Source organism: Oryctolagus cuniculus, chromosome 13, assembly GCF_964237555.1.
Source record: "Oryctolagus cuniculus chromosome 13, mOryCun1.1, whole genome shotgun sequence".
NCBI classification, from domain to species: Eukaryota; Metazoa; Chordata; class Mammalia; order Lagomorpha; family Leporidae; genus Oryctolagus; species Oryctolagus cuniculus.
This window is the reverse complement of record NC_091444.1, coordinates 70,922,845-70,942,638: the sequence shown is the minus strand read 5'-3', so window position 1 is coordinate 70,942,638 and position 19,794 is coordinate 70,922,845. Positions and strand designations below refer to the sequence as shown.

Here is a 19,794-nt window from a genome sequence, read left to right as displayed (position 1 = left end):
ATATTTACAATCATAAGGCTTGTGAAACCCTCAGAGGTGGGACTACAGATAGAGCAGATGGTGCCTCAGCACCGAGCCCTGGGGTAGCACAGCCTTACAGGGTTGCAGAGAAGAGCAAATGAGACTGAGAAGTAGTTATTAAACTACTAGTTTTGTTTGTTTGTTTGTTTTGACAGGCAGAGTGGACAGTGAGAGAAAGAGAGACAGAGAGAAAGGTCTTCCTTTACCGTTGGTTCACCCTACAATGGCCGCCGCAGCCGGCGCACCGCGCTGATCCAAAGCCAGGAGCCAGGTGCTTCTCCTGGTCTCCCATGGGGTGCAGGGCCAAAGGACTTGGGCCATCCTCCATTGCACTTCCTGGCCACAGCAGAGAGCTGGACTGGAAGAGGAGCAACCAGGACAGAATCTGGCGCCCCGACCGGGACTAGAACCTGGGGTGCCGGCGCTGCAGGTGGAGGATTAGCCTATTGAGCCGTGGTGCCGGCAAACTACTAGTTTATTTATACTAGTTTTTATTTATTAAAAGCACTTTTAATTGGCAAATTAGAATTTGTATACATTCATGGCATACAATGTGTTTGATTTGGGTATACTTTTGGAATGATTGGATCAAGTTCATTAGCATTCATTGTCTCACATAATAGAAGGGCCTCCTGGCCAATCTCTATTCTCTCTGACGCTCAGGAACTAATCCCCTCCAAAGAGTCCCCATACAGGAATGTGAATCACTCCCACGGGTCTTGGTCCATGCCTGAAACAGGCAGGCCCTGTGGCCCCATTTGACCTTACTGAGTTCCGAAGGGGCTTCAACTTCAGAGAATTTTGTCTTTATTTTCCCCCAGCGTGCTTCCTCACACCTTCTCTCCCAATTGGCAGGTGTTAATGAGACTTCTCAGGGTTTTGTCCACCTCCTTTCCTTCCCTCCACTGTATCTAGGGTAGGGTTAGGGGTCACCCCCCAGCTTCCTATCCCATCAAGATCTTCTGAAATTTAATTGAGCTTTTCAACCTTCTGGGTTGAAAATTTGTGTGTTTTAAGGCAAAAACGAAAGTATTTTAGAAATGTCCTCCCCAGATGATTCTTACACTCGGCTGTGTTTGGGAAAACTGTTAGGTGACATAGAATGGGGCCAACGGAGAGGTGCAATGGAGAACTCTGCTTTGGTGACTATTTCACAGGCTATTCATTTACCTTCTAGGTTCTCTGTTACGGGGAGTGTTACAGAGCTGTACTGTCTAGAGTGCTGTGCTTCCCTTTGGCTAGCCTGTCGCCACAGTGATGGAAGCAGATGACCTGAGCGTTCTCCTTTCTTTCCACTTCTCTCCCAGATGTGTGACAGCACAGAAGAGGGGGTGGATGGAGACACTGTGAACATGTTCGTGGTCCACCCAACTACTCCCGCGCAGTATTTCCACCTGCTTAGACGACAGATGATTCGCAACTTCAGAAAACCCCTCATAGTTGCTTCTCCTAAGATGTTACTCAGGTTTCCTGTGAGTAGAAAAAACTGGTTCCTAAGCCTTTCTCCTTTTGTCATTTTTGTGAATTTCATTTCTTCGCTCTCTTCTGAATCTAAGAGGTCTTCAAAAAGTTTGTGGGAAATGCATATTGTGAGAAAACTATGCATGGATTTCACAAATTTTTTGCACCAGAATGAACTTAACTTTTGAGTCCATGTTCCCATGAAATTTTTGAAGTACCTTCCTATTTTGAAATTACAGAAACACTTTTTTTTAGAGATTTATTGTATTTATTTGAAAGAGTTACAGAGAGAGATAGAGAGGTAGAGAGGTAAAATGGAGAGTCTTCCATCTGTTGGTTCACTCCCCAAATGGCCTCAACAGCTGGAGCTAAGCAGATCTGAAGCCAGGAGCCAAGAGTTTCTTCTGGGTCTCCCACGCGGGTGCAGGGGCCCAAGGACTTGGGCCATCTTCTACGGCTTTCCCAGGCCATCAGCAGGTAGCTGGATCAGAAATGGAGCAGCTGGGACTTGAACCAGTGTCCATATGGGCACTGCAGGCCAGGGCTTCAACCTGCTGTGCCACAGCACCACCCACCCCCACCTTTTTTTCAGTAACACTTTTTAAAAAGATTTATTTATTTATTTGAAAGGTAGAGTGGCACAGAGAGAGGGAAAGACAGACAGATCTTCTATCTGCTGATTCACTCCCCAGATGGGCACAACAGCAGGCCTGGGCCATGCTGACACGAGAAACTCCATCCAGGTCTCTTATGTGGGTGGCAAGGGCCAAGCACATGGGCCAATTTACTCCACCTTCCCAGGTGCTTTAGCAGGGAGCCTGATAGGAAGCTGAGCAGCTGGGACTTGAACTGGTGCCTATATGTGATGCTGGCATCCCAAGCAGCAGCTTGACCCACTGTGCCACAATACCTGCCCCTCGGTTTAGTTTAGTTTTTTTTTTTTTTTTAATATTTATTTATTTGGAAAGTCAGAGTTACACAGAAAGAGGAGGAGACAGAGAGAATGAGAGATCTTTCAGCCACTGGTTCACTCCCCAGCTGGTCACAATGGCCAGGGCTGGGTCGGGATGGGTCAGGCTGACGTCAGGAGCCAGGAACTTCATCTGGATCTCCCACGTGGGTGCAGGGGCCCATACACTTGGGCCATCTTCCACTGCTTTTCTCAAACCATTAGCAGGGAGCTAGATTGGAAGTGGAGCAGCCGGGACATGAATTGGCATCCATATGGGATGCCAGCATCGCAGGTGGTGGCTTTACTCGCTATGCCACAATGCCAGCCACATCTATTTAGTTTTAATTGACTTTTATGCTTTCATATTTCTTAAAACTTTTAAGAACAATTGGAAATATAGGTAGCTTTCCATGTCTGTGTAATAAAACCCGGCGATAGCAGGTGTTATCACATGGGTATCCTAATATAATCAGCAGCAACTTGTGAGAGAAAATGTAGTCTAAGTCGTCCAAACGCTATTATGATGATAGTAGGAACTTAGAAATTTAAAGTATTTTGATGAAAATCAATGATATTATTCATCATCCTTTATGAAGATTTTTTTCTGTTAAGTGATTTATCACAGATAGACTCTTGTTTTAATGAACTTAAATACTGTAACAATATAGCTTATTGATACTGTAATCTAAAGAGGTACATTTTGGGGCCAGCATTGTGGCAGGTAAAGGCACCACCTGTGACTCCAGCATCCCATATGGACGTGGGTTTGAGTCCTGGCTGCTTCACTTTTTTTTTTTTTTTTTTTTTTTTTTTGACAAGCAGAGTGGACAGTGAGAGAGAGACAGAGAGGAAGGTCTTCCTTTTGCCATTGGTTCACCCTCCAATGGCCGCCGCAGCCAGCGCGCTGCGGCCGGCACAACGCGCTGATCCGAAGCCAGGAGCCAGGTACTTATCCTGGTCTCCCATGGGGTGCAGGGCCAAAGGACTTGGGCCATCCTCCACTGCACTCCCTGGCCATAGCAGAGAGCTGGCCTGGAAGAGGGGCAACCGGGACAGGATCCGGCGCCCCGACCGGGACTAGAACCCGGTGTGCCAGCGCCGCAAGGCAGAGGATTAGCCTAGTGAGCCACGGCGCCAGTCCTGGCTGCTTCACTTCTAATCCAGCTCCCTGCTGATGAACCTGGGAAAGCAGTGGAAGATGGCCCAAGTCCTTGCACACACGTGAGACCCAGAGGAAGCTCCAGGTTGCTGGCTTTGGTCTGGCCCAGCCCTGGCTGTTGTGGCCATTTAGGGAGTGAACCAGCAGATGAAAGATATCTTCCTGTATCTCTCCCACTCTCTGTCTCTGTAACTGTGCCTTTCAAATAAATAAAAATAAATATTTTTTAAAAATGTACATTTTTGGGGTTGGTGTTGTATAGTAAGTTAAGCTGTCACTTGGGAAGCCAGCATCGGACATCAAGTGATGCTTCCCATCCAGTGCTGCTCTGCTTCCCGTCCAGTGCCCTGCTGATGCATCTGGGAAGCAGCAGATACTCAAGTACGTGAGTCCCTACCACCTTCTTGGAGACATAGATGAAGCTCCTGGCTCCTGGCTTTGACCTTGCCCAGCCCTGGCTTTTGTGGCCATCTGGGGAGTAAACCAGCAGATGGAAGATCTGTTTCTCCCCCTCGCTCTGTCACTCTGCATTTTAAATAAATAAATAACTATTTAAAAAATAAATAAATAAACGAGAACATTTCCTCTTGGCTTATTAGTTTCAGCATGATGAAGCCTTCAAATCACAGAAATAGGCTAGTTTTCACACAGCAGCCTCCAAGATAATAAATACTACCAGGCATGCATCTATCCCATCTGCTCTCATTTTCCGTACCATATGAGAGTTTTAATCAGGATTGGTATTAAAAATTTCGTGTTTATTTCCATGCAACTACTGAGGTGAAATAAGATGTTTAGAATTCAGCTGTTTATGAATGTCTGGTGCTACTGCCCAAGATTGTAAAGTGAAGTGTGTATTTGGAATTGAGATGCATTGAGAAGAGCTGTGATTTGCTTCCATCCATTATCATTTTAAGCAGTTCCTGGCACTCAGAGGGGAGTAAAGAGGTACTCATTCTCAGTGTGGGCCCTTTCATGGCTCTCAACTCAGAGCCTCCTTAAAATCTCTGCTCTGGGTATGTGACTGGACTCACCCTAATCTTGGCCCTGGGTGTCAACATGGAGGAAACACACTTGCATTTCACCAGCGGCCACAGCACATTTGGAGTAGTCTACAGCATTCCTGTGAACAACCTGATACATGTTGAGATGGACTCATGGGCCTAGAAGTATCTCAGAACACTCCAGCAAAGTTAATACAGTCCCTTTAACACAGTGTGTCTGATAAGTCTCTTTTGATGCATGTAATTGGAAACAGCAGTGTTAAAGCAGCAAAGTCAAAAAGTAAAATTACCATAATACATTTTAAGATATATATACATATACATATATATATATATATATATGTATATACACACACACACACACAGATTTGGATTTGTAACCCACCTTGCATTGTATCTCCACGGTTGTTAACCTGCTCCCTCAATCATAACTATAAAGGAGTGAAATGATCTTAATTGTACTATTACTGAATGCTGAGTAAACTGTTAGATTTTTTTATTGAGAATTTCTTTCACAGTTTCAAACTGAGAAAGAGAGATCTTGTTCTGGCCATAGTACTCCTCTCCTGTTCCCAGGTCTGATATGTCCCGCAGGGTAGTGCTGGGGCCCGGGACATTGAGTTGCTGCTTGGGTCGCCTGCATCCCCTATCAGTGCCAGTTCAAGTCCTGGCTCCTCTGCTTCCATTCAAGCTCTCTGCTAATGGATCTGGGAAGGCAACAGAGGGAGGCCCATGCATGTATTAGGACCCTGTGACCCATGTGGAAGACGCAGATAGAGTTCTGGGACCCTGGCTTCCGCCTGGCCCAGCTCTGGCTGTTGCAGCCATCTGCAGAGTACACCAGTGGATGGGGGAACTTTCAGTGTCCCTCCCTGGCTCTTTGTCAGTCTGCCTTTCAGATAATTATACCCTAAAAACTGTATAACTTATCAAATAAGAGAAATCTTTACATATGTTCATTAAATGTGTAAGCACACTTCTAAGAGAAAGCAAACACAATCACTGTTGAATTCTCATTTCTTCCTGACTCTGTCCTGAGAAGTGGAGATCAACACAGGGCTGCAGTTCAGAATGGAGAAAGCTTGCCTCTCTCACACCTCACTGAGTAATACGAACAGCCAAGCTAAAAAACAAATTATTTGAGAGCAGGGAAACAGAGAGAGAGAGAGACAGAGAGACAGAGACTCAGAGAGGAAAAACTCCTGTCCCCAAGTGTATTCCCCAAATAGCCACCACAGCCAGGGCTGGGCCGGGCCAAAGTCACATGGGAGGCAGGAAGCCAATTACTGGAGCCATCACTGCTGCCTCCCAGGGTCTGCATTGGTAGGAAGCTGGGGTCAGGAACCAGAACCAGGAAGTGAACTCAGGCTCCCCGAGGTGTGATGCTGGTGTCTAAACTACTAAACTAAATGCCCACCCCCAAGCTGAATATTTAGTGTTTATTTTTTAGGTTGTATCACAGTATCCTAGCTCCACAATGGCCTACTCAAAATGTCCTGTGCTCATTTGAGATGAGAATTTGGGGCACTGCCTAGATGACAGCAAAGGAGATCAAGTCCCCAGACTTGGCCTCATCAATTATCTGCTTTAGAGTCTTTGCAACCAGTGATTATTTATTTGTTTAGTTACTTTAAAATAATTTATTCGAAAGACACTAAAACAGACACAAAGAGAGAGCCAGAGAAAGACAGAGACAGAGGTTCCCATTGCTGTTTTATCCTCCAAATGTTTGCAACAGCTGGAGCTAGGCCAGGCTGAAGTAAGGAGCCAGGAGCTCAGTCTGGGTCTCCCATGTGAGCGACAGGGACCCAAGAATTGAGCCATCACCTGCCTTTTTTTTTTTTTAAGATTTATTTATTTATTTGAAAGGCAGAATTAGAGAGAGGGACAAGAGAGAGAGAGAAAGGGAGAGATATAGAGGTCTTTCATCCACTGGTTGACCCCAAATGGCCATAATGGCCAGGACTGGGCCAATCCAAAACCAGGAGCCTCTTCTGGGTCTCTCACACAGGTGCAGGGGCACAAGAACTTGAGCCATCTTCCACTGCTTTCCTAGGCCATCAGCAGGGAGCTGGATCAGAAGTGGAGCAGCTGGGACCCGATCCAGCACACACATAAGATGCTGGTGCCACAGGCAGATGCTTAACCTACTACACCATAGCACCAGCCCCTCCTTTTTTTTTTTTTTTTTTTTTTTTTAAGATTTATTTTATTTATTTGAAAGGTAGTATTACCAAGAGAGAGGGAGAGATAGAGATAGTGGGATCTTCCATTTGCTGGTTCACTCCCCAAATGACTGAAACTTCCAGGGCTAGGGCAGGCTGAAGCCAGGAGCCAGGAGCTTTATCCAGGTCTCCCACATGGGCCAAGCACTTGGCCACCCCCGACTGCTGTCCCAGGCTATCAGGAAGCTGGATTGGAAGCATAGCAGCCTGGACTAGAACCAGCGCCCATATAGGATGACGGTGTTGCAGGTGGTGATTTAACCTGTTACTCCACAATGCTAGCCCAGGATGCAGATACTTAAGAAGCTGGACTGGAAGTGTTGTAGCTGAGACTCAAACCAGGCACTCTGATATAGGATGCAAGCATCCCAAGAGGCACCTTCACAGCTATGCCACACACCTGCTCCACAAGTACATATTGAAGTTGAACTAATCAATCAAATTTCCTTCCATCACAGAAATAGACATATGCTACCACTAGTTTTACTGGCCAAATAAGTTTCACTTATAAACTGTAGTCAAAAAACCTACAAGGGGCTGGCGCTATGGTACAGTGGATAAAGCTGCTGTCTATAGCACCAGTATCCCATATGGGTGCCGATTCAAGTCCTGGCTGCTCCACTTCCGATCCAACTCCCTGCTAATGCACTTGGGAAAGCAACGGAAGACAACTCAAGTCCTTGGGCTCCTGCACCCACATGGGAGACCCAGAAGAAGCTCCTGGCTCCTGGCTTCAGATTGGCCCAGCTCCAGCCTTTGTAGCCATTTAGGGAGTGAACAAGTAGATGGAAAAATCTCCCTCTCTGCCTCTGCTTCTGTCTCTCTCTGTAACTCTGCCTTTCAAATAAATAAATCTTAAAAACAAAACAAAACAAAACAAAACAAAAACCCTACAAGCAGGGTTGGGCATTGTAGCACAGTGTATTAAACTACTGCTTGTGACACCATCATCCCATATCACAGTGCTTGTTTCTAGTCCTGACTGCTCTGCTTCTGATCCAGCTTCCTGTTAATGCATCTCGGGAGGCAGCAGATGGTGGGCTCACATATTTGGATCCCTGCCACTCACATAGGAGACCCAGATGGATTTCCTGGCTTCTGGCTTCAGCATGGCCCAGCTGTTGTGGGCTTTGGGGAATGAACCAGTAGATGGAAGACTCCCTCTCTCTCTGTGCCTCTACCTTTCAAGTGGATGAGAATAAGTAAATAGACATTTAAAAGGAAAACCTAGAAAAATGGAAACAATTGTCCTAGTTTAGCTGTTTTTGTTCACAATATAAATTCTATAAAATGTGTTCAATTCTAAAAAATTAAGGTTTTTTTTTTTATTCATAAAGCTCTGTGATCAAACTGAAATTCTGATTCTGAACAGTTTGTTTTGAGGGCAGATGTTTGGCTTGGCAGTTAAGATGCTGGCTGGGATGCCTGCATCCCATATTGGAGTACCTGGGTTTGAGTCTTGGCTCCAGCTTGCGATTCCAGTTCCTGCTAATGCAGCCCCTGGGAAGCATCAGTAACAGTTCAATTCGTTGGTTGGAGACCTGGATTGATTTCCTGGCTCCTGGCTTCAACCTGGCTCTGTCCCAATCATTGTGGGCATTTGGGAACTCTCTCCCTTTGTTTCTCTGCATCTCTTTTGCATTTCCACGAGCAGAGTGAGGGTTCTAGTTGCTATGTATCCTCATCAGTACTTTGTATCACCAGCTAATTTTTTTTTGTTTTGACAGGCAGAGTGGACAGTGAGAGAGAGAGAGACACAGAGAGAAAGGTCTTCCTTTTGCCGTTGGTTCACCCTCCAATGGCCGCCGTGGCCCGGCTGGCGCGCTGCGGCCGGCGCATCATGCTGATCCGAAGCCAGGAGCCAGGTGCTTCTTCTGGTCTTCCATGTGGGTGCAGGGCCCAAGCACTTGGGCCATCCTCCACTGCACTCCCTGGCCATAGCAGAGAGCTGGCCTGGAAGAGGGACAACCGGGACAGAATCCGGCGTCCCAACCGGGACTAGAACCTGGTGTGCCAGCGCCGCAAGGCAGAGGATTAGCCTATTGAGCCACGGCGCTGGCCCGTTTTCTTTTGTTTTACTTTGATCCACCTTAATTAGTGGCACCGGCTTTTGGCAGCAGCCAAAACATAAAGTTATGTTACTCTGAAGTATATAGGAATGACATTTTGGGGGAAAATACTATATTTATCATTTCATATATTTACTGCAGTGCTGGGCTAGAGTTTTAACACTAATTTTTACTTTTTAATTTTTATTATTTTTTTAAAATTTTTCGTATACAGCTAAGATTTTTTTTTTTATTTGAGAGGCAGAGTTACAGGCTGTGGGATGAAGAGACAGAGAGAAAGGTCTTCCTTCCGGCCGGAGCTGCACTGATCCAAAGCCAGGAGCCAGGAGCTTCCTCCCAGTCTCCCACATGTGTGCAGGGGCCCAAGCACTTGGGCCATCCTCTACTGCTTTCCCAGGCTGTAGCAGAGAGCTAGATTGGAAGAGGAGCAGCTGGGACTCGAACCAGCGCCCATATGGGATGCTGGTACCTCAGGCAGAGGATTAACCTACTGCACTATGGTGCCGGCCCTGAGTTTTAACACTAATTTTTAATAAAGATCCCATGTAGGTAAAAGTTTTAGCTCTTTTCCATTGATTGACAGATATACGGTTTTCTTGCCCCTTAGGCAGCTGTGTCAACTCTTGAAGAAATGGCACCAGGAACCACATTCAGACCAGTCATTGGCGACTCATCTGTGGACCCAAAAAAGTAATTTGCTGCGTATCCCTGTTTGCATACTCTGTGGTAGAATTTGAGTGAATGGGAAAAGCAGTTTGTGGTAAGGAATCCAAAGTGACCAAAATCTCCTTGATGCTGATGCAAGTCCTGTGAGTGAGTGGGGCAGGAGCCCGAGTGTGTGTGGGGCAGCGCACTTTGGAGGCAGGTGCTGCTAGCTTCCTTGGGGAGGCACTTCAGCCTGCATCGTCTCTCCTTTCTCCCTGTAAATTCTCACGTAACAATACCTGTTCCCCGGCCGTTGCCCCTCTTCCACACAACAGGGTCAAGACACTCATATTCTGCTGCGGCAAACATTTCTACGCGCTGCTGAAGCAAAGGGAATCTTTGGGGGCCAAGAAGCACGACTTTGCCATCATCCGAATCGAGGAGCTCTGCCCTTTCCCCTTGGACTCCCTGCAGCAAGAGATGAGTAAATATAAACAAGTTCAAGGTAAGGGGTTGTCGTTGGCAGGGTCCTTTGCTTCTCAAATGTCTCAAATGCAAAGGGGTGGTGGGGGCGGTGACAGCAGGTTGAAAATCAAATCTGGCGTCCCAGGATAGGAACAAACCACCATGAAAGTTAGTGTCCCCATGTCTCTCATGGTGTCCCTCTCCTTCTTGCTTTCTTTCATTGGAAACAATTTCTTGAGAGTTTGGGGCGTGTCAGTGTCATTTTTGAGAAATATGGTGTAATGGTAAATGACAAGCCTTTTCAACAAATAGGGCTGGCATTTTGGCTGTCCATATGTACCTTGTACTGAAATTAACTCAAAATTCATCATAGACCTATTCATAAAATGAAAAGCTGTAAACATTTTGGAAGAAAACAGGAGAAAATCTTTGTGTCCCTGGGTGAGGGAAAACGTTCCTAGGTACACCAAAGCACATTTCATAAAAGAAACGTAGGAATTTATTAAAATGAAAAGCTTTTGTACTGTGAAGGGTATTGTTGAGAAAGTGAAAAGACAAGCCAAAGAAAGACCAGAAGAAAGTATCTATAAATACATATCTAACAAAAAACTATCTAGAATACTTAAAGAACTCTTAACACTCAAGAGTAAGAAAACAAATAGTCCAGTTTTTCAAAACGTGCAAAAGTGTTGAAGAGGTGCTTCTCCAAAGAATGACATGGGAAATAAACACATGACAAGGTGGCTCCATGTCCTTAGTGATAAGGGAAATGAAAATTAAGCCAACATGAGATACAGCAACACACTCAATAAAGTGGATCAAAGTAAAACAAAAGAAGACAATAGCTGGTGATACAAAGTACTGATGAGGATACATAGCAACTAAAACCCTCACTCTCTGCTGGTGGAAATGCACATTACTGCAGCCACCCTGGGCAACAGTCAGCTTCTTATACAGTTAAACAGTGAGTTACTGTGTGACCCAGCCATTCCACTCCTAGGTGTTTACCCAAGAGAAAATGCATTCACAAAAGAATCTGCAGGCAAATGTTTATAGCAGCTTTTTAAATAATTGCCCCAAACTGGAAACAACCACAATGTCCTTCAACCAGTCAATGGGTAAACAATTTGTGGTATGTCTGTATGATATCATACTGTTCAACAATGAAAAGGAACAAATTACTGCTGTCTACAATAACATAGAGGAATCACAAATAGATTGTGCTAATTCCAGGAAGCCAGGTCCAGAAGGTTGACATACTATATGAATCCATTCATAAGACATTCTGGGAAAGGCAGAACTCTAGGGGTGGGCATTTGGCACAGTGGTTAAGACACTACTGGGCACATCTGCATCCTATATCGGAGTGCCCGAGTTGAGTCCCAGCTACTCCACTTCTGATCCAGCTTCCTGCTCATGCACCTGGGAAGGCAGCAGAGGATGGTTCATGTACTTGGGTCTCTGCCACCCACATGAGAAACGCAGATGGAGTTCCCAGCCCTGGCTATCGTGAACATTTGGGAAGTGAACCAGTGGATGGGAGATCACTGTTTCTCTGACTTTCAAATAAAAATAAAAAAGATGAGTAGTTGGCCAGGTGGTCGGGGGTGGGAGTAGGAGATGGCCACAAAGAGACAGGACAAGCTAATTTTGGGAATTGTTAGAACTGTCCTGTGTCATGCTTGTGGTGGTAGATACATGAGTATGTATTTTCAGGAGAAACAAAGAGGAAAAACATGTATTTAATTGAGGTTGGATATCTGTCACCAATTTTTTTGTTTATATTTACTTATGGTACTGAAATGAACTTTTTTTATACATATATTTGTAGCTGTTATTTGGAGTCAGGAGGAACCTCAGAACATGGGTCCATGGTTTTTTGTTTCTCCAAGATTTGAGAAGCAATTGGCCTGCAAGGTAATTCTCTCTCTCTGTCTCTCATGCATGTGTGCACACACTGGTGCAATTCTTGACTATTTTTAGGAAGCAAAAAACAGTGAGAAGAGCAATTGCAGTTCTATGTATCTTACATTCTGCTGTGAATGGAACTCAGTTCACTCCTCTGATACTAGTCTGCTGGACGCAAATCATTTCACAAGTGAATAATTCTATTTAAGGACATTCTACAGCTAAAGCCAAGTGATAGTTCCTCAAGGATAGGATAAATTCAAGAACTCATCTCTCCTTATTATCATGTTCCATTATCCATTCCGTTATTATGGAATTTAGCTAGTTATTAGTGGTGACATTTCTCTCCATTTTATTCCATATAACTTATTTTTCCAAAGAGGTGATTTATGGTTAAATAAGAGAAGTACCTGTGCTTTCTTGGTGATACCGAGCAGAGCTCTGACCAAGTGAAAATGTCATTTGCTTTCTTCTCTGCTCCAATGACAGCTCCGTCTTGTGAGCCGGCCCCCTCTGCCAGCACCTGCTGTGGGAATTGGCACAGTCCACCTACAGCAGCACGAAGATGTCCTCAGGAAGACCTTTGCTTGATGACGCCCTTTGAAGACTCCCTCCTTCGTTTCAGGAAAACTGCTATAAAAAGAAAGGCCTGCTTCCTCTACCCCTCCTGTGTCTATTAGGTGACGTGAAACGGATTCCCCTAAGGTGTTGGGGTTGTTGTGGACAGGCTAATCTGGAAAAGGTAGAAGCAGCAGGGGAATCAGTTCTAAGTACACGAATCAGACCAGTAGATTTGATCCTTAAAACTACAGGTGTTGTGTTTGGTTAGATCTGAGCTGGAGAACTAGGTCATTACGTTGATGATTTCAGATGCCACTCTAATTAACCATACATACTTGACCTGGAAAACTTTTTAAGACTCACTGTAGAGCCAGATAGCAGGTGGCCTCAGTTCTGCTTTTTGATTTGTGTGCTGCATGTGCCTTTCATTGACTTTCCCCTTCCTTCTCCAAAGTCCCGTCACTACCGGTATTTTCATCTTATGCATTCTCTGGTGCTGCTTTCCAGCCACTCTACACAAGTATTTCACCACACACTAGCAAAACTAGATTATTCCTGATATGTGTACTGCCAAGTCTTACCCATTATCCTTCAATCTAGGTCCTATTCAATATGAATTTCTGGGTGCAAGATCTTACAGCACTGTATTTTAAAATTAAGGAATTTCAGCTATAATGACATTGCTCTGTAGTCTTTTTTTTTTTTTTCGCCATAGTCTTTGCTTCTTGTTGTTCTGGTAGTAAAATCTTACTATTTCTAACTGACTTAGGTGTCTGACTGGGGGGTTTAAGTCCTCCTCAATCAGTTTTGCCTCCAAAAGGCCCTGCTGCAATATGATGTTTAAAGGGGGTATTTAAAGAACACTTATACTTTGACAGAGGGACCTTGCCAACACCAGGTGCTGGGGGATTTCTTGGAGCTCACCAACTGAGTCCCTCAGTCTGAAATTAAAGCCTGTACTAGAAGCATAACTAAACAGCAAACCACAGAAGTTCCTTGGACCTGGTGCTGTGGAGGCGCCACCGGCTCCCATTCTTGTGTCCTGACACTGTTTTTCTCAGAAGGGAGAGGGGAATCCTGGAGGCTGGAATGAGTCCATGCCCTTTGCATTTTTATAGGCAACTCACCATGACTTTCAGAATCAAATGATAGCTTGTTCTGTCCACAGCAGCAGATTCATGATTCACATCTAAAAGTGTGCAGTAAAGTCTTGATTTAACATTCCTGTAGTGTACAAAATCCTTTTCTTTTTATATACCTCAATGCTTTCTTGCTCTGTCAAGCCTTATAAATCAGGTAACTTAGCGCCACTCAAGTATGTAAGTTGGTAAAATGACAAAAGTCTATTTAATGGGAATGGTTATCAATGGTGCATATTTAATTAGGAAAAAAATTAAAGCACAATGTCATTTTCAGATCTCTTGGTTTCTTGAATTAAGTCTCGAAAGTCTAGGCACAAAATGAGTTGGCAGACTGTTTTTTCTGTGTAGATCTTTCCAGATCTCTCCCTAACTTTATACCTCATGAGTCTATCTATAGGTCTTCTCTAACCTGAGCCACGAACTATGTCTTCTGTCATCTTAACCATCTTCTTTTCAATCTGAATTACTTTGCAGGAAAGGACTACTTGAAGATTTCCAAAACAAATACTCATTATTTTACTTTATTCCTCCTAGAAATTTAGTAATGTGATATCTGTATCCCATTTATATCTATTATATATATCCTCTTTATTCTAGTTTCATGCCTGATGAAGAAAATAGCTTATATTGGGAATTCTATGAGTAGAAATATTAGCAACCATGGAAAAAATGACACATTATTCTTAGTAACCAAGATCTTTCACACTGTTAGAACCATTTTGCTCAGGCTTCTGTACATACACTATTTGGGAAAAGTATTCCGAAGCACAGGCGTCTTTAGCCTATTGCTTTTGAAATTTGTTGTTGTTGTTTTAATTTCTTGACTAACACTGGAAAGAGCATCTCTTTTCATCAAAATGAAGCAGTAAGGGGTTTCACAAGAAGGAAGTCACTGATTAAGAATCAGTACTTTCTCTCCGGCACCGTGGCTCACTAGGCTAATCCTCCGCCTTGCAGCGCCGGCACACTGGGTTCTAGTCCCGGTCGGGGCGCCGGATTCTGTTCTGGTTGCCCCTCTTCCAGGCCAGCTCTCTGCTGTGGCCCGGGAAGGCAGTGGAGGATGGCCCAAGTGCTTGGGCCCTGCACCCCATGGGAGACCAGGAGAAGTACCTGGCTCCTGCCATCGGATTAGCGCGGTGCGCTGGCTGCAGTGCGCCGGCCGCGGCGGCCATTGGAGGGTGAACCAACGGCAATGGAAGACCTTTCTCTCTGTCTCTCTCTCACTGTCCACTCTGCCTGTCCAAAAAAAAAAAAAAAAAGACAGAAAACCTTTATATTACTATTCTCTTATTTCCCTATGTCTTCCTTATTCATATGGAGAACCAGCTGTAAATGAAGAACATCAGGAAAAGATCCTTAAAGAGTAGAGTGGTGTGTAGGGGCTGGCATCATGGGGCAGCCAGTTAAGCCCTTGCCTCTGTCGCTGGCATCCCATATGAGTGCCCATTCCAGTCCCAGCTGCTCCATTCCAGATCCAGCTCCCTGCTAAAGTGCTTGGGAAAGCAGCTGAAGATGACATGACCCAAGTGCCTGGGTCTCTGCTGCCCAAGCGCACCCATTTGGAGTGAACCAGGGGATGCACGATCTCTTTTTCTCTGTAACTCTGCCTTTCAAGTAAATAAATCTTTAAAAAAAAAAAAAAAAAGAAGAGTTGAGTGCTGTTTCATCCACAAATATTTTGATGAATACCTATGCAATTTATATGGTCTTGTTCTGGACCTTGGAAATACATGGAAGTAAAAGACCAAATGAGTTGCTGGATATTCTTAAGGGATGAACGATCTGTTTGAGAAGGCCAAACATATTACACTTCAGAGAGATGTTCTTGTTAAAAGTGCTAAAACAGGCTGGCGCTGCGGCTCACTAGGCTAATCCTCCGCCTTGCGGCGCCGGCACCCCAGGTTCTAGTCCCAGTTGGGGCACCGGATTCTGTCCCGGTTGCCCCTCTTCCAGGCCAGCTCTCTGCTGTGGCCCTGGAAGGCAGTGGAGGATGGCCCAAGTGCTTGGGCCCTGCACCCGCATGGGAGACCAGGAGAAGCACCTGGTTCCTGGCTTCAGATCAGTGTGGTGCGCCATTGGAGGGTGAACCAATGGCAAAGGAAGACCTTTCTCTCTGTCTCTCTCTCTGTCCACTCTGCCTGTCCAAAAAAAAAAAAAAAAAAAAAAAAAAAAAAAAAAAAAAAAAGTGCTAAAACAGTATGAGGGGTCAAACTAGAGTGAAATTCCTGATACAGATTAGGTGGCATACTGTAGTTAGACAAGGGAAAGCCTTAAGTAGCTTAGGGTCAGAAAGACTGAAGAATGGTAGAAGGGGAATTCACACAACTTACCCAGAGTGTCAAAGTTTATTCCTAGACTCTTACTTGAAACATGGAGCTACCCCAGAGACAGTCGAGGTAGGTACAGGCTACTCTTCACCTTCTGTCAGATTTTCAAATGAGTGTACCTTCATTGAAAAAATATTGTATCCATGAGGCTAGCTCACAATCTCAGGAGCAGGCCACTATGGCCAGCATCCCATATTGGAGTGCCGGTTCGAGTCCCTGCTGCTCCGTTTCCAACCAGTTCCCTGCCAACATGCTGGAGAAGGCAGGGGATGATGGTTAGCTCCTGCCACCCATGTGAGAGACCCAGGCTTGATGTTTGCTGACATTTGAGTGAACCAATGGATGGATGATCTCTCTGTCACTCTGCCTTCCAAATAAATAAATAAATAATTTTAAAAACTATATTTAAGGTTACTATAGGTTATATTTGCAGGCTGCTTTAGATGATACACTACTTAAGACACTCCATCCCATCTGGAATGTCACTGTGTGGCAGAGATTAGACAAATATGAAAATGATTAATACAGAGGCAAGGATGAGTTCGAAGGATGGGACATTAAGACCGTGGCAGAGTGGCTTTTCCAAAAATGGCCACAGCAATATTTTGAGTCCCACATGCTCTTTCAGAACCTTGCCACACTCTCACCTAGGGGCAGGGTCTTTTCTCCCTCTTGGAAATCGAGCTGGTCTTTGTGGCCACCTCTAGCAGTACGGTAAGAGATGCTGTGTCCCTTGGATCGCTGCTACCATGCTAAGAGGGAGCCTGGGCCACACAGAGAATCCATCTTCTCCCCCCAACCCCCAGCTGAGAAAGGTAGAATGGAGACACCTGCGAGGGTGGCCTGAAATGCCCCCTCCCAGACACACAGCTCATTCATTCCTCTGGAATATCTTGTTTCGGCAGGCATTAGGGCAGAAGACTTCAATGGTTTAAAACAGCAAGAAGGGAGCCAGCTCTATGGCGTAGTGGGTAAAGCCGCCTGTGGTGCTGGCATCTTATGTGGGCACTGGTTCAAGTCCCAGCTGCTCCAATTCCTATCCAGATCTCTGCTATGGCCTGGGACAGCAGTAGAAGATGGCCCAAGTCCTTGGGCCCCTGCACCCGCGTGGGAGACCTGGAGGAAGCTCCTGGCTTCCATCTGGCCCAGCTTCCCCATTGAGGCCATTTGGGGGAGTGAACCAGCAGATGGAAGACCTCTCTCTCTCCCTCCCTCTCTCTCTGTAACTCTTTCAAATAAAGAAAGAAAGAAACAAACAAAAAAAAATCGAGGCCAATCGTTTACTGGTACTGGCCCTCCCCTCTTAGACCACGCTGCCCACACAGCGAGAAACCGAGAGGAACCACGAAACCGCCCAACAGCAGGCACAGGAGCCCACCTGGGTGTCCCGGAGACGGGGGAGGAGCATAAGCGGAAGGCAGAGAAGTTTATAAGTTATCGCACACCATGTGTCACAGATTTCTCCAAACTTCCAAGACGCTACAAGGCGGAGCAAAATAAAAAGGTTGGTTCCACCCCGCCGGCCCCTGGCGCCTCCGCGTCAGCTCTAGGGCACTAAACCCTGGACCCTCTCCAATCACCGCCTGGCCCGGGGACGCCCGGGAAGACTCGGTCAGGCGCGGCGGGCAGGCAAATCTATGCAGGACTGGAAAGCACCGCCCAGCCAGCAGCCTGGGCAAGACACGCCCCCAGGAGCAGGTCGGCCCCTCCCCGCCGCAGGGCCGGCGGGGACCATGGCAACACGGCGGACGTCGGCCAACCGCCCGGGCCCGGCTCGGGGGCGGGGCCGGGCGGGGCGTGCGCGCGGGTCACGTGGCGCGGGGCGGAGCCTGCGCCGGACCGGCCGGAGCGTGTCGGGAGCCGGCGCCGAGGCCCGATCCGCGGGAGCGGAGCGAAGACATCCCCGAGGCCGCTGTGCCCCGCCAGGCCTCCGCAGCCGCCGCCATGGGCAGTGAGTACCGATGGCCGGAGAGCGGCTCTGGCTGGGCGGGGATGTGGGTGGGGGGCGGACGCAGGCCTCACTTGAGCGGTGTGGCCGGAGCCCCCCAACCTGGCCCCGGATCGTGCAGCCTGCGGGCGCGGGGTGCGCGGGCCGCTGCGGAGGGCGCGGGCCGGGGGGCCTCTCCCGGGGCTCCTCCGGTTGTGCGAGGCCTTGCCCGGGTCAGCCGCGGGGACCGGGACTCGGAGGCCCCGGGTTTGCCCCTGGTAGTGGCGAGGAGCGAGGATGGCGCGGGGCGGCCATTGGCTTTGGGGGCGGGGAGTTTACGGCGCTGGACTGAAGCTGGACCACTTTTGATGTTTCAGGAGCTTGGGCAGCTTAAATCGCTCTTCTCGAATCGCCCTTCCTCGGCATATTAGTTGTGATGAATAGCGCTCCCTAACTCGTTTCAGGTTTGCAAAGCGTGAGTCTAAGGGGAAGAAAGGATACCCGTTCCAGGGGTCCGTAGCGTTCCCTGACAACACGGTGAGGTTGTGTGAGCCTTGCGGACAAGGCCTCGTATTCCGGGTATCCTTTTGAGAGCCCCACACAGATCCACATGGCCGTTCAGATGTTTGTTGGTGAACGGATAAACCGCATGCCCAGTCGAGGCACCCTTTGGCCACCGAGTGGACATTTGGGGAACACTGGAAAGAAGGTAGAGGAGACCCCTGGCCTTGATTTCACGGTATCATGGCTAACGTCCTGCAGCAGGAAGATAGACAGTTGGTCTGTGCTTGGGCACAGATACCCTCATGTAAATGATGAGGAGAAAAAGCCCAGAAATCTGGGCGATGGGCTTGGACTGAAGTGCGAGGGAAAAGGTATCAAGAGACTCTGGGGAGTGTCCTGGTGTGATTGGAGCTTGTTCACGATTCAGGTAGACTTTCCTAATATTCCAGAGTGTGGTGCTGGGTCAAACACCTGCTCATGCGCGTTCCTGAATTCTACCAGACATCAGCTGAATTCCATCATTTTGGGAGGTTTTGTTTGTTTGTTTGTTTTTTTTTTTTTTTAAACCGACACTGTTGTCAACTTTGGGCTAACCCACGCAAGTGTGATTAGGCACGTCGGCTTTACAGTCGTTCCTGGGTGTCCGTATCCCGAATCCAGTGTCTTGAGGGTAGGAAGATGCTAACTAATGGCTGCTGCTGTTAGTGTGCGTTTCTGACTTTGGCAAAAGGTGTAAGAGCTTTTCACCCTCATCCCCCACCCCCCTTCTGTGGCTGAATTTACCGGAAGCCAGGCCAGGAGGCAGTGGCTGTCCTCTAAGACCCTTGCTTAATCTGACTTCTGTGTCTAGAGAGAGCACTCTGGAAAACAGCACTTACCACTGAAGTGTGATGGCATTCTCGGGTTGGCTCTTGGACGTAAGCAAGTACTTGGATGTCCTTACGTGCGAGTGGCCGTGCAGCAACATGTGGCTTCAGGAAATGCATTAGAGGCTGTGTACTGTAAAAACTGTGGGAGCTGGTTTTCTCGCTTAGGTATTTGGGCATCTTTCGGTTGTCTGAGTCAGTTCCAGCAGTCCATCTCTGCTTTTTTCTCTAACGCATTGTCTTGTGGGTGGCGTGGTAGACTGCATCTACGCTTTCCTGACGCAGTGATGCCCTTTGAACAGCCCTTTTTGTATATCTGGACACAAGCGTACTGGGTAGTCCTCAAACTGTTTGGGTTCTTTTGGCCTTTACATTTTTCCTTCTCTTATGTATTCATTTGAAATGGAGAGTGTTACGATTATTTAATTTGGGTTTGGGGTGGGGTGAGATGGACATCAGATCATTCCTTGAAAGTTTAGAGAACATTTGTATTTGATTCCGTAAACAGATAATTTATCTTTTATTAAACTTTGTAATGCAGACATTTATTCTTTTTTT

At 46.6% G+C, this 19,794-nt stretch overlaps 2 protein-coding genes across 6 annotated transcripts in view; both read left to right on the top strand.

The window, feature by feature from the left end:
* DHTKD1 (dehydrogenase E1 and transketolase domain containing 1) overlaps positions 1–15,257 on the top strand; it is a 60,542-nt gene extending 45,285 nt beyond the window's left edge. Inside the window, exons 13-17 of the mRNA XM_002717511.5 lie at positions 1,329–1,493; positions 9,499–9,581; positions 9,872–10,041; positions 11,833–11,918; positions 12,399–15,257. Of these exons, the coding sequence (XP_002717557.2) occupies positions 1,329–1,493; positions 9,499–9,581; positions 9,872–10,041; positions 11,833–11,918; positions 12,399–12,500 (606 nt within the window). The 3' untranslated portion in view covers positions 12,501–15,257. The remainder of the gene's footprint in view (positions 1–1,328; positions 1,494–9,498; positions 9,582–9,871; positions 10,042–11,832; positions 11,919–12,398) is intronic.
* Positions 15,258–17,750: 2,493 nt separating this feature from the next.
* SEC61A2 (SEC61 translocon subunit alpha 2) overlaps positions 17,751–19,794 on the top strand; it is a 36,116-nt gene continuing 34,072 nt past the window's right edge. Inside the window, exons 1-2 of one of the 5 annotated variants that reach the window (XM_070055714.1) lie at positions 17,751–17,890; positions 19,221–19,287. Coding sequence is in view for 1 of the 5 variants with exons in the window: in XM_002717524.5 (XP_002717570.1) it covers positions 17,884–17,890 (7 nt within the window). In the remaining 4 variants the exon portion in view is untranslated. Of the gene's footprint in view, positions 17,891–18,243; positions 18,576–19,220; positions 19,288–19,794 lie in introns of all 5 variants that reach the window. The other 4 variants (XM_070055710.1, XM_070055712.1, XM_070055713.1 and 1 more) reach the window with 4 other exon arrangements.